This window comes from Ursus americanus, chromosome 5 (assembly GCF_024610735.1).
Source record: "Ursus americanus isolate L20-20 chromosome 5, mUrsAme1.1.p, whole genome shotgun sequence".
NCBI lineage: Eukaryota > Metazoa > Chordata > Mammalia > Carnivora > Ursidae > Ursus > Ursus americanus.
The window spans coordinates 18,735,680-18,750,927 of NC_142131.1; the positions used below are offsets into that span (position 1 = coordinate 18,735,680).

General features: G+C 34.6%; 1 protein-coding gene across 3 annotated transcripts in view; it reads right to left on the reverse strand.

The window, feature by feature from the left end:
• ADGRV1 (adhesion G protein-coupled receptor V1) overlaps positions 1-15,248 on the reverse strand; it is a 507,877-nt gene that overhangs the window by 365,179 nt on the left and 127,450 nt on the right. For all 3 annotated transcript variants that reach the window (XM_045796286.2, XM_045796287.2, XM_045796288.2), the window contains exons 40-49: positions 14,542-14,620; positions 14,313-14,451; positions 13,517-13,658; positions 11,212-11,474; positions 8,928-9,103; positions 8,005-8,129; positions 4,948-5,105; positions 4,716-4,862; positions 4,287-4,394; positions 501-765 (exon numbers count right to left, since the gene is read on the reverse strand). In XM_045796286.2, the coding sequence (XP_045652242.2) occupies positions 501-765; positions 4,287-4,394; positions 4,716-4,862; positions 4,948-5,105; positions 8,005-8,129; positions 8,928-9,103; positions 11,212-11,474; positions 13,517-13,658; positions 14,313-14,451; positions 14,542-14,620 (1,602 nt within the window). The remainder of the gene's footprint in view (positions 1-500; positions 766-4,286; positions 4,395-4,715; positions 4,863-4,947; positions 5,106-8,004; positions 8,130-8,927; positions 9,104-11,211; positions 11,475-13,516; positions 13,659-14,312; positions 14,452-14,541; positions 14,621-15,248) is intronic.

A 15,248-nucleotide genomic window follows, 5' to 3' on the forward strand; every position in this document is an offset into this window, starting at 1 on the left:
TTAAAGAAAGAACAGTGACACATGTTTTGTTTTTTAGGAATGTTGAAATTTTACCTATGAAAGTTCCATTAGGCAGAAGAAAGCATATTTATATTCAGAGAATATTTTCAGATAGTCTTATCAAAAGTCGCTGAGTACTATCTATTACTACTATAATTTACCCATGGCTCCCCAGGTATAGTCATATAAAATGTCACTGTTTGCACTTTGGATATAAGATCTTCAGAAATCTTCTCATAGATCTTTTCACTTTACATGCCCATCCTCAATTTTATTTTAATATAACTTTAAGGCAGTACTTCATAATCAAAAGATTACACACATTTCACTTAAAATGTGGATTTTTTTTCCCAAAATCCACTTGCAGTTGACAGTCCATCAAGAAATGGACTAGCAAAAAATTATTCCAAGAACTAAATGTTTTCATATAGAACATATGACATGAATGCCGGATAATTTTGACAACTATGAATGCATTACAAACACCATTGTCTTCTCACCTAGAAAGACAGTTTTGGCAAAAATTAAATAAATATCATCGCCTGAAGTCAAGGCCTCAACTTGTGTTGTCCCATTGATTGGCACTTCTTGAAAGTTAATAAACTCACTGCCAGACCATCTCAGTAGAAGGGAATTTGGCCGGGCATTAATCTGGGAAATGGCTAAGAACACAGAGCTTCCTCTGGTGAACAAGGCTATGCTCAGCACACCACGGACTGGGAGTGTCTGATGTGACGTGAAGCTTCCTCCGCTCCATCTGAAGACCTGTAGGAAATGTTCAAATACAAACCCCGTTATAACTAGGAATTTAGCACTTGTGTGAATTTAAGCAATATCATATATTCACTCTCCTAATCCCCTTTATTTAGTTAGGAGGATACTTTCATAATGAGAAAATATCACAACTGATGCTCTCTCACTGCTCTTTTTGTGTGTGTGTGTGTGTGTAAGCACACACAGAGAAATAAGAGAAAAAGAAGTTATGTGAAAATAAATCAATTTCACATATAAATCTGGGTAGGGGTTGGTCACAGCAAGAAAAAGGGAAAACCAAAAACAGGAGAGAAGTCATATAAATCTGAAAAATTCAGATCAGGATATGAAACTTTCTGATGTTATAATATCATTCCTTACCCACTGTTTAAGCAATAGGATATAAAAAGAAAAACCAAAATTCTTTAGTCCTGAAGGTGGCAATGTACACAAGGTTTTAAGGTGAGTGTTCATATATTTAAAATTAAAAGAAAATCCTGAATCCACCTGGTTTCTTATACAATCTGGTTAACTGCACAAAGAATTGTATTTATTCAGTCAACAGCTGGGAACCTATGCGAGTCTGGCATTATGCTAGGGGTTATGGAGAGTGGCCTCTCCCCTATGGACCTTACTAACTGATAGGAAAAGGCAAATGATAGAAACATCGATAATTAAATAAATGTATGATTACTCAATTGAGACAAATGCTGAAGATAACATTTGGGATATCATAGAGAATTATGGGTATTACTAGGGAAATAAATTTACAAAGAATGACACTGACAAAGTTTCTAAGGCAGAAAATGTTTGTCATAAGCTGAATGAAGACTGGTCCAACTAAAAGGAAGTTGACAGTCCTGAGGGAATGAGGACAGTAAGACTGGACAGGTAAGTTCATGAGGTATCTTTTGGTAGGATGACCATGTAATGTATCATGGGGATCCTTTACAGAGCAAAAGGGACAAAACTTACAATTACAGCAGGACAACAGACATAATCCAATCCTGTGCCGGGTAGATAAAGAACTAAGGTTATGCTTTATAGTCCATATTAAATAACTTAGAATTTATTCTATGCATAATTGGAAATCATTGAGTAGTTTTAAAATGAGAAATAACGTGAAATAACTAATATTTTTGAAAGACTACCCCAACTTCTTGATGGAGAATGGATGTAAGGAGACAGGGAAGTTCAGAGACCAGCTAGATAGCAACTCCAACAATGTGGGAGGGAAATGATGGGAGCTGGACTAGGGAGAGAGAAGCAGAGGTGGAAAGAAATATCTGTATTCAAAACATTACTGGGACATATAAAAAACAGGAATAAATTAGATGTGAATGAAGAAAAATGAATAATCAAGAAAGATGTATGCCAGCATTTTGTCTTGTGCAATTGCATTTATGAAGTTGCCATTTCCTGAGATGAAAGCAAGCACTGCAACAAGTTTCACAGAAAAAAAAATCAAAGTTCAGTTCGGGATCTGTTCAATTTTAGATACTTAAAATATATGTATGTAGCAGCAATGTCCACAATAGCTAAATCGTGGAAGGAGCCGAGATGCCCTTCAACAGATGACTGGATTAAGAAGCTGTGGTCCATATATACAATGGAATATTACTCAGCTATCAGAAAGAACGAGTTCTCAACATTTGCTACAACATGGACGGCACTGGAGGAGATAATGCTAAGTGAAATAAGTCAAGCAGAGAAAGACAACTATCATATGATTTCTCTCATCTATGGAACTAAGAACTAGGATGATCGGTAGGGGAAGAAAGGGATAAAGAAAGGGGGGGTAATCAGAAGGGGGAATGAAACATGAGAGACTATGGACTATAAGAAACAAACTGAGGCCTTCAGAGGGGAGGGGGGTGGGGGAATGGGATAGACCGGTGATGGGTAGTAAGGAGGGCACGTATTGCATGGTGCACTGGGTGTTATACACAACTAATGAATCATCGAGCCTTACGTCGGAAACCGGGGATGTACTGTATGGTGACTAACATAATATAATAAAAAATCATTAAAAAAAAAAAAAAGACTGGATATTTACCAAAAAATAAAATAAAATAAAATAAAATAAAATAAAATAAAATAAAATAAAATAAAAGTATGTGGAAATGCCAATAGGAAGTTAGATGTGTAAGTCTAGAAATTAGAGAAAAGGCTACCAAGAAAAGTGGAAGACAGCCTATAGCTGATACCTAAAGACAGAGGATTGATAGAAGAACCCAGAGTGAGTGAAAAGAAATTTGAACTAAAACTAAACCTGGAAAACTGCAAGACATCGGAGTTCAGAAAAGGGAAGAGGAAGTGGCAGTGGGGACTGGGAAGGGCTGCACACAGAGACAGGAGGAGAACCTGCAGTACCATAGACATGAGGAGGAGAGGTGGTTGAAATTGGAGGATGAAGTGCCTGTCACATGCTAACAGGAAGCAGCCTAAGACAAAGACAGAAAAACATGCAGTGAATTCTCGACACAGTTGTCATCAGTGACCATGAGGTAAGACAAAACAGGCAGACAATTCCTTCAAGATGTCATACCACAGAGGGGAGAAAAAGAAGAAAACAGAAAGTAGAAGGGGGTGAGACGAGGAGAGAAATTCCTTTTGAAGCTTGGAGATACTGCATTTACACAGACTTTAAGAATCCGATGAGACACTAGTGATACCAGACACAGAGGGAGTAACTAAACCTTTTGATGCCCTGAGGCACCTGGCTTTTATAGAAGGAAGGTTTCCTCCATAACAGGACGGAGGAATAAAACTACGTTACAAGAAGGTTTCTGAATTTGGTCTTGGCAAGATGACTAAGCTTCCTTTCTGGAGCTTAGTCAACAAAGTCATTAGCGAAAATGGGATGAGAAGCAGGTACGGGAGTCCGAGGAGTGAGAAATTTATCAAATAAGCATTATTAGGATTATGAGATGTAGTTTACTTGAGAAATGTGGAATTACTGGGGTGATGTTAAGTGCCCATTTGGCAATGTTAATCATGAATTTTTAGTTATACCATCTGCCAGTTATGTGATTTTTCTCCATAATGTTTTCCAACACATTAAATTCTAATTAAATATTCATGTTTATTACTACCCTTGCTCTGACTCCTGAAGACAATATTTATAATTCTATTGTTTAAAAATTAACTGTGACTAATTAACATCTATATTCTACTTTACTATTTTGCCACAATCAAATTATGGGGTTTTTTAAATACTAAAACTTACAGACTACATTTTGATGAGTTTCAAATATAGTATTTATTTATTTATTTATTTATTTATTTATTTATTTATCTTAAAGATTTTATTTATTTATTCGACAAAGATAGAGACAGCCAGCGAGAGAGGGAACACAAGCAGGGGGAGTGCGAGACAAAGAAGCAGGCTCACAGCAGAAGAGCCTGATGTGGGGCTCTATCCCATAACGCCGGGATCACGCCCTGAGCCGAAGGCAGACACCTAACCACTGTGCCACCCAGGCGCCCCCAAATATAGTATTTTTTTAAAATTCACTTTAAAACAATCAAACCTGAGTTAATTCAGAATCCTCTCTTTGACTTGCGACAATTAAATAATCTTGATTGTCTGAACTAAAATATTTTACTTGAGAACTTTCCGAAATAATGATTGTTTGTACCTGCAAGGAAGACAAAACCATGGGACTAAATATTTAAAGGAGACTTTTACTAGGAAAGGCTCTGAATACAGTAATAGTATGAGTTAGTACTTGAAGTTCAAAACTTGAAAAATCGTTCTGAGCATTAGGTATGCATACCTAGGTATCTTTTCAAGACATATCCCTGGATTAAGACACTCTGCTAAAATGTGTATCAACTTGCAAAAAAATCTTTTTCACATTAATGTAGAACATATATTATCTTCCATTGAGATCAACCTTACAAATCTGATTTTTCCTTTAAATAAAGCAATCTACAAAAAAAATGAAGGTATTTTTTACCAAAAATAATTTGAATCCAGATGTGAATGTATACACACTGTTTACAGAAGGCTTTTCATCACTTCTTTCTTCATGAGTAATCACAAAGTAAGGGGAATGACCAATATTAAAGGCCTCACAAGTTTTAGGATTTTCTATATTTAAATCCTACGAAATAAGAAATAACAGTAATTCATAAGACATCGAAAATTCACATGTACATTTTATGTACTATAAAATGACTGATGTTTACCTCAAGTGGAATAAAAATCCCTTGCCATCGATAAACAGTAGAAGACAATTTTCTTAACATGACACCATATATTGAATCTTCCAAAGTAAAGAAACACCAACCAGAAGCCGATGCATGCAAAAAACTCTGAACTGTGGAAAACACAGCATCCATTCCCCCTGAAATACGTGAATCATGATTTGTTAATGTATAATCCCTTCAAAACTTTATCTATGCCAAGTTTATTGTTTAAACAGAGAGATCAGTGAGTTTGTTACCAGAAATAAAGATCCTTCTATAATGTGTGTGTGTGTCAAAGAAAATATAAGCTAAATAACTTAAAAATAAGTAAGAATAACAATTTTTTAAAAAAATTGTTAAAACTCTACTCTAAACCCATGTAGATTTTTCCAAAGTGTATTTAAAATACTAAGTACGGTATGCCTCGGTGGCTCAGTCGGTTAAGCCTCTGCCTTAGCTCAGGTCATGATCCCAGAGTCCAGGGATTGAGTCCCACATTCAGCTCCTTGCTCGGCAGGGAGTCTGCTTCTCCCTCTCCCTCCCCTTGCTCGATCTCTCTCTCTCTCTTTCTGATAAATAAATAAATAAATAAACAATTTAAAAAAAAATAATAAATAAAATACTTAATGTATATTTTAAAGGAAAATACGCTCAAAATGATTTTTATTAACTTTCACAAAGATGATGAAAATATAATTGAGAAGTGTTTAAAATAATATATAGTTTTATAGAAACATGCCGAATGTTGGGTTTTAAAAACTTACACTATTAATTTGAAACTATGCCCATCCAATGATTCCTCACTTTATACATTATATATTTAAGAATGCCAAAGCAGACTCACCTGCTTTAAATGGCTGTCAAGTTTTTAATCAACATGCTATCACAGGTACGTGTCCTAAAATTCTGTACTACATTTTAACAAAGAAAAACAAAAAATCCCTATCTCATGAAGAAGAATTTTTTAAAAGCTCTATGTTTTATTATACCAGTTTCTCAAAGAATGTTCTTTTAAGACTTTACCTAATGGTGTGAACAGCAAGAACAAATGTCAAGGTTGAAATCTAGGCCCCTTATAAACTATTGATGATTTTCAGATTACCAGTTCAAGCAATCATGTCAATGCCTCATATATACTATCCATTAGTAATTTCCTTTCCTAGAAAACCAGTATTTTTCAATCCTATTTTGTCATCTTTTAAAGGTACATCGCAGCTTTTGCATTGAGTCTGAATGTTTGACATTAAGGGCCTGACCATCTGGCCAAATGCTTCCCCAGCATAATTCAGGAAGATGGTGAACGAAAAGTAAACAATGCTGACATTTAAGAATCTCCAACATACACTCTCACAAGTACTTCCAAAAATGCATGCAGATCCCAAACAATAATGAGATAACTCTGAAGTAGAAATCATAATCTTTCTTTTTTGGATCCTACCTCCTCCTGCCTTTTAGACAATCATACTGTTACTAACTATCCCTTCATGTTCTGAATATTCAATCTCTCTCTACTTAATAGGCCTTTTCCATCAACATGTAAATATGCTTAGGTCTCTCCAAACTAAACAAATGAACAAACCCCCTTGACTCCTACACCACATCACCACCTTTGCTCGGTCCTACCTTCTCAGTCAAATCTCTTGAAACAGTTACATACATTGGAGGGCTCCATTCCCTTACCTCCTTTCAAAATGCTATTAATTTCCAATCCTTCTATACAAACAGCTCTTGCTATTTTATTCCTTCTCTATTGCTAACTACAACAGATATGTTTTTTGGTTCTCATCTTACTGGGCTTCTACACCAGCACCTGACACAGTTACCATTCCTTCCTTTTTCAAACACTCTTGTGCTGCCAGCTGCAATCCCACATTCCCCCGGGTTTCTCACCAGGTCTTCTCTATCTCCTTTGCTACATCCTCCTCCTCTCTTTAGTAACTCAATGTGAGCCTATTCAGCTCAGTCTGGGTCCTCTTCCCTTCTCTACCTACAGTCCCTCTTTCCAGGTTTTCACATCAATTTCCATGACTTTAAATACAATATACATGCTGAAGATTTCCAAATTTATCTCTGCAACAGAAACTTTCCTTTGAGTCTGGAGAAACTTTTTCTCAAAAGTAACTCAAATTCAAAATGTGTTAAATCACACATACTTTACTCCCCCTCACCAAAGTAACACTTAGTCCTCATTCAGTATCCTTTTCTTACTGAAAAACATGACTCTCCATCTAACCACAGAAGTTCGGAATCTAGGAATCATCTCTGGTGTCTCCTTCATACCCAATCGATAAATGCTAGTCCTAGCTAGCTTATGGGCTGACCTTTTGTTTGCCTCCCTTCATCCTCTCTTTTCCTCAGTGTCAACTCATTCTTCGCATAGTACCAAGCATGATATCTTTGAAATACAAATGTGATCATACCACAACCCTTGGCAACCCTCTTGTCAGCCTAATCCACTACAGACTTTCCATTAACCCTAGAATAAAGACTAATGTGCATAATATATTCTTCAAGCTCTCAAACTATCAGGTCTTACCTAGCTCTCCAAACTCAACACTCCCCCTATTTCTAACCCCAATGTCCACTCTACAGTTCTTCACTTATATGTTCTTTCACGCCTCTAGACTTGTGCACCTGAATAACTTCTCACTTTCCCTCCATGTCCCTCCAACTCAGATCTTTGCAGAATCAATCCCTACTCATCATTCAGTCCTAGTTCAGACACTGATAACCCTGGGAAGCATCCCCTTATGTTCTCACAACACTTAGAATTATTCCTTTAAAACATTTATTCTAATTTTAAACTACACACTGGTTTTAACTTATTTGGTTATTTCTGTCTCCTCCTATATTCTAAGCACCATGAGTTCAATATCATGCCTGGCTCATGATAGGCTCTCAATAAATACTTGTGGCTGCGATAAAAGAATTAGATATCTGTTCTCCACTCTCAACAGATCCATAAGATACAATTCATGGGGGTGGGGGGAATGCACATCTGATACATGCAATCTTTCTTGGTTACAGAATTTTGTTCTTACAAGAAACCAAACGTACTCATGCCAAAGGCTGTTTCAGATATCGTCTCCCATTCCACACTCACAGCTAAATCAATGCCATTAGTGCGTGACACATTTAAATATACAGTCCTGTTGGCTTCCTCAATGTCTATAGAGGTGGCTCTAAAAAAAAAAAATGGATTGCAGAAAGCAGAAAAAGAATATAATTTCTACATATTAAATATAAATATCACATTGCTAGCATATATTTAATACACTTTTAAATTCACATAAGCATGGTGAGATCCACCCACAAACTTCACACGACAGGAAAATTAGATTCTACACCTCAAAATAATTCATTTCTGAGGATTAAAAAGCACTATGATCTGATACTATGATCTTAAGAAAATACTCAGAGTCAGTAACTTCATACTATATATTCTAAAAAATAAATAAAGCTTTGTCAATCCTAAGTTTCTTCTCATATAAACTAAAAACATATCACAAAGAAAGAAAATAAACCCAGAAATTCTTAGCTTATCTAAAACTCGATCTACTGGAGTAGTTCTAAGAAATAAAAAACCAAATATGTGGTCACTTCTAGAGGAATTTTCGAAATACAATCATGTTAATATATGCTTAAAGAGTCATTCATTTCGTTTGAACAGCTAAATATTTTTATATTATTTCTTGCTTTTTACTATTATTGAAAACACAAAATTGTGCAAGCCTTTACCTGAAAGTGTGAATTCTGAAGAAACAAGAATTCTAATAATACCATTATATAGGACATGATTAGGTTTTTGATGCTCCATGTTACAAGAGGGCATAATGCCTCTCAGATCTATCTGCCAGAGCTCATTTTAAAAGTCCTCTTTAAAATAGTCAGAGATCAATTTCCCTCTCCATTTTCTTTATGTCAAAAGATATTTCCTACCTAGCTTCAGAAGTGACAATTTCCTTAGGAATATACTGTACCTGTTTGCAACTGCGGAGATACTGAATAACCCCAGAGGGGCCTGATTTTGCAAAACTGTTATCAGGGTTTGAACGTGTGCCCCCAGTCTAGCACCTCCAGTTGGATTAAACAAGGTGCAAACAAAATGTTCATCCATCTCTGGTTCGGTGTCCAATATGGCAGAAATGCGTAGCGCCTGAAAACAAAATCAAAAGATAAAGTTATTAGACTACAGTATTTCTGCAACATACATACAAAGAGATCTGCTAAACACTTTTTTTCAAGATTTTATTTATTTATTTGACAGATATAGAGACAGCCAGCGAGAGAGGGAACAAAAGCAGGGGGAATGGGAGAGGAAGAAGCAGGCTCATAGCGGAGGAGCCTGATGCAGGGCTTGATCCCATAACGCCGGGATCACGCCCTGAGCCGAAGGCAGACGCTTAACGACTATGCCACCCAGGTGCCCCTGTTAAACATTTTTGATAACAAAATAACATGTTTTGGAAAACATCACTTCTTTTTTATTTTAATACAGATCCCCATAATATGTAATAGTTACAACTGTTCCAAGTTACCACTTTCAAGATTTTCAACACTGTGATATATTGCACTGTCTAAAAATAAATTTTATGACATTTAAAAATAACATTAAGATTTAAAAAACGAATTTAGGTCTTTATTTTTGCTAACTCTTAATCCTGCCCCAACTACATAACTCTATTAATCTCATTCTAGTGTAGGATTCACTGTAAAAGAGCAGTTATAGCCATAGTAAGCACAAATTAGAAACAATTCACATGTTAATTGACAGAAAAATGGATAAACAAATAGTGGTCTATTCAATGCAGTGCTACTCAGCAATAAAGAAGAACAAACTACTGATGTCTGCAGCCAAACAGAAATTACGTTGATCAAAAAATTACGTTGATCAAAAAAAGCCAGACACAAAAGAGTACATACTGTATGATTTTATTTATATGAAGCTCAAAAATCAGCAAAATGAGTCTTCAATGACAGAAACCAGAAAGTAGTTTCCTCTGGGGAAGGCAAGAGACAAGAAGGAAACTTCTGGAAGAGGTAATGTTCAATATATTAATCTGAGTGGTGGTCACATCGGCGTATATTTATTTTTAAGGTCACTGACCCATGCATTTGAGATTTTTGGACTTTACTGTTTATACCTCAAAATAAAAACGTGGGGAAAAAGACCATTTTGTAGATGAAAGAAAAATCTATTTAATCCAATTTGCTGTAAAATTTAATTTGTGTAATGAACAGAAAGATCTTTAAACACATTGGGAAAAAAGCCTTTTAAGAAAAAAAGCATAATTATAATAAAAATTAAAATATACAAAAAATTAAATAAATAAAATTAAAAGCATTTTTAAAAAGAAGAAAAAACCTGAGAATGCAAAGCAGTGGAAAATTCATCAAATACTTTAAATTTGAATTCCTTTAGATCTGTATCAATATGTAAATATTCTTAAATCAAAGGTTCAAATTTCCTAGAACATGAAAAAATTGGACATGCAAATAAATATGAATTCAAAAATGTGTTGATGTGTACACAAACTGATCCCAAAGAAAGTTAATTACTGGGTAGACTGTTTTTAGATGAAATAGTTTTAAATATATTACTTTGCAATTATTATAGCTAATATGTCAGACTTGAAAAATATCTTAAGCTAATGCAATTAGCTACTTTAAACTTAAACTGTGTTTTAAAAAATAAAACTTAGTTGCAGGAACGGAAAATTATCAATATACAAAAAAAGGAGTTTCAGAAGGTAAACTTCCATAAATATAAATCACATTTATAATTAACCCTAAATCCTGCATTTTTTCTCCAATATGCTATTGCTATTCACCTAGGATACTTGCTCTCACATAAGCAGGCTAAAGTAAACAATTATATTTTGTTAACTGAAAATATGGCCAAAAGAATGACTGGCTAGGGTTTAGTGACTACAGTAAATGGCCTGGAGTTTCCCTTAGTTTATGTTTTAAGAATAATATAAAGTGAAGTATGCTACCTAAATAGTTAACATTTATGACAGCACTATGTACATTTTCCTTATTATTTGCAGATTCCACTACCCTATTAACAGAGCAAATTTCTCTAGCAGCACTCTATGCAGACTAGAGAGCATTGTTAACACTTTCACACAGTAATCTAATCATCTTTACCTGTCATCTAAGCTGGGGGTACATTTTTTTTTTTCTTTCTAGGACCTAGGGTGCTCCTTTAAGAGAAAATCATTCATAAACATTATTCATTCTCATTAAAGCCTCATACTATACCTTGAAGCGAACACCTTCCTCTAAAACAACATAGCCTTTGGAAGGGGTCAGATCTTTAGACTCCATCGAGGAATTTATTTCTGTCACAATGAACTGAACTGTCACGGTTCCGAACAGTCCCTGTGCAGGTTCCCGAACAATGTATAATACTGCAACACTCTCCTGTACATAGAGAGCTGTTGGTTCTCTTAGGAAAAAGTGCTCACTGTTGTTAAATGATAGGACTCCAGGGCCATCATCATTAGCAAGGATACTAATTAAGGCTGTTGAAATAAAAACAGTAAAGCAATACATGAAAATAGAGTGGGTTATAAGTTAGAAGTAGATGTATCATTATAAACTAGGCCAACTCTTCTCTAGATCACCTTAAAAACAAGGGAAATTTTAAAAGGCATTTAATAAAATTCCGTATTTACTCATGATATAAAAATAGCCAGTCATCTTGGAATAAAAGGCAGCTTCCTCCTCAACCTGGGAAGCCAGTAACAAATACATAACTCAATGCTGAAACATCAGAAGGGTCACCACTAATAACAGAAACAAGACAACAATGCCTGCCATTACTGCTACTATTCAGCATTGTCCTGAAGCTATGAGCCAAGTAACAGGTACAAAAGCAATGGAAAGAAAGAGTTGGAATTAACACTGTTTTCTAGACAACATGACTGTCTTCTTAGAAAACCAAGAGAAAAAAGTTATTAAACTATTGTAAGAGTTCAAAATATAAGCTCTGTACTCAAGAGATGATCTTGATACCTAACATATACAAAGATTTACATATAAGAATATTTATTGAAACTTTATGAAAGTTTGGAAATAGTCTGAAGGCTGATTAATGGGGTATAGTTTAAGAAATTAACCACTGTCAAAGCACTTATTGTTCTGAAGATTTTTTTTATATTTATAAATAGAAAATTACAAGCATAAAGTAAACTTAACAGAATCAAAAGAAATGATTTCCTCCTACTCATGGCGGTGGGCATGAGTTCTGAACAGAACTATATTAGGACTTCTTTAGGAATGCTTGAGTTTGAGTGCTCCTCTTTCCTATTATGTGGAATGTGAATAGAATGATGCGGACAATCATCTTGTGACAAGTAACATTAGCCTTGCAGTGAAGCCAATACTCCAAAAGGCAAGGAGAAGAGGCAGAAAACAACAACGTTTTTGGTGGCGTGTTAAGTCTTGATCCCACCTCATCTAAAGCTGTATGTCTCTGGACCTCACATTAAATGAGCCAATAAATTACCTTCAATAAATTACCTTTAAATCCATTTGAATTGGGTTTTCTATTGTTTATACATAAAAGATTCTTAACCAACACATCGTGTCCGTTCCTACAACCCTTTACATACAACCCACTAAATTTTTACAACAACAAAAAAAGTATATTTTCAACATATTCTTTGAATTTGAAACAATGGCCACAGACTCAAGAAAGGTTCTAAAGACTTAGAAATATCAATTTGTTTCATTAATATGGCAATAAAAGTGAAAACCAGTTCTTGGGTTATTCAAGATTTTTTCCATTTTTTTTTTTTTTTACTACAAATCAGATTTTTTTCACGTAAAGGCCAATAATTTAGGAATACAAAGGTTAATTAGATTAAGGGAATCCCAAAGAACTATCAGCCACTAGCTACAATAAAAGGTTGAAGAGTAAGTCAACACTTGGTGTTCTAAATCCACCTGATTTATGTATCACCACAGGAACTAAATCAAGTGACTTTTAAAGAGCCCTTCCAGTCCTATGGTTCTAGATTTTCATGAAGTCTCCTCTCTTTTTTACCTTCTCTAATCAGTCAGTATGATAAGTAACAAGCAGTAAACTAGGATGAGTTTTCATAACAACGTCAAACTGTTCCAACCAAAGAATTATGGCTCCCATAATGTCTTAAGTATCAATATACTTCAATTCTATGTGGAAATACTACAGCAATGAGATGACATTAAAACCTTGTCATTCTCTCTATTGTTAAACAGGAAACCAGAGCAGAAATCAAATTCCAAACGAAAGACATTTACAAATTAAATAAAACCTGTAATAGCTGCAGAAATGATTTAATATTATCCTTTCTACTTTTTTGCTTTAAACACACACACATAAACACACACATAAACATACACACCAAAAACAGGCTGAAAGCACTCTTATTCTGACATAGGAATTCCAAAATATCTAGCTTAAAATATTTTTAATTCTAAGCACAGAAAACCGTCAAGACTCTCTAATCCCTTTACATCTGCCTCCATATTAGGAAAACAGCATGAGTAAGAGTGAACTGTATAAGAAATTATCGAATACCTGTTGTTTTTTCTCCCAGCTCTAGTCCAGGTGAAGGATTTGTTAAAATCAGCTGAAATGTTTCATCTCCTTCTGGAATGTCATCATCAAGAATCATGATGTCAATATTTTTAGATCTTTCTCCATCAACAAAATGAAGAATCTGGTCAAGAAAGTAAAAGTAGACAGTATTATACTTAAATACACTGTTGAGTTTTTATAGAATATTTGGCAAGGAACACAATCTGGCTGGCAATGTGAAATAAGCTATTTTCATAAAAATAAGGGACTTTCCCCTTATTTTTTTATCTCTTTTTATTTAAATTGACGACGTTAAGTTTAAAAAGTAATATTTGTGGAAAAGAGAAAAAAGTAAACATTTGACTAAGGAATAAAAGGCATCAAGAGACAAAAAGCATTTTAAAACCCTAATGGTTTTTCAGTAAATTAAAACAAAGAAATAAAAGACGTAAAATTTTCAAGAAGCACAAGAAACTCTCTGGAACACTCTGATATAAATATAATGACAGAAATACTTTGATATAATAACTTGTGTTCTCCATTATCAAGTATTGCAATAAGATAGGGAATAAAATGGTATCAAATATTAAAACAAAATAATGAATGAATAAAATAAAATACAGAATAATCTTTAGAACTAAAAATTCAATTTACATATTTTACTAAAATAGTGAAGGAAGCTATTCCACAATGCAGAAGTCTTCTGCCCTAATTTATGGAATATAAAATAGTTTATTACTCTAAGATTAATTTATTTATACAAGACCCAAATCACTATAATTCTCAAGGATTTCACCATTGGGGTGAAAATGTAATCCAGCCCCAGCTGTGCCTCCAAATTCTGGGCATATACAAACAAGGAAACATGGCCAAGAGCCCCTTTGCTCCTCTGGGCTACCAATGTTAAACTTCCTTTGGTTTCATTGACTTCGAACCTAAAATAAACAGAATGCATCATAAGCTTTTATTCAGTAGATAAAGAATCTGAAACTCAGAAAAGGACTCTCATACAGCCCTGGTCTTACTTGCTATGTTGCCATTCAATCATGCCTCGAGCACCATCATTGGCATCAATAATAATTTGTGCAGTCAAGCCCTCCGAATCTTAAAAAGACACAGAAATATATTTTTAAATAAAAACGATTAAGAAGAGAATTATTTTACACAGAGATCACACAATTTCTAATATAGAGATATTGTCAACATTACTCAAAAGATGTTTAAGAAAGTAAAGATATAAATGTTTATGATACTTGATTAACAAAACTTTTTGCTAACAAGAGCACTAACTTATAGAAATCTAATGAACTGAGAACAATATAAAATAAGCACCTGAGATTATGGTTTTATTTCTACTATTTCAATTGAAAGAGGAAAGGAAAATACAGGACACTGGAAGGAGTAGAAAGAGAAAGAAATGGGAAGAGATGGCAGGAAGTGCTGCAGAGAAAAATACAGGTGTAAGAAGGAGATGCAAGGAGATACAAGTTGAGACAGGAGGGAAGGATGGGGTAAAAGGGGAGACAGAGACTGAGACTGACGTAGATTTCTCTTATCCCTTTTTATCTTGTACCATGCCTACCAAGTTGAGTATGTTACCAACATTCATTATTCAGGCTTGAAATATGAACCAACCCTGTTCCTGTTTAGTTTTTTAATATTTTGTTCTTTCCCTTTTAAAATTCAGAGGCTCTACCTTACTCTTAGGATACTTATGGCAGCTGCCTAGGTG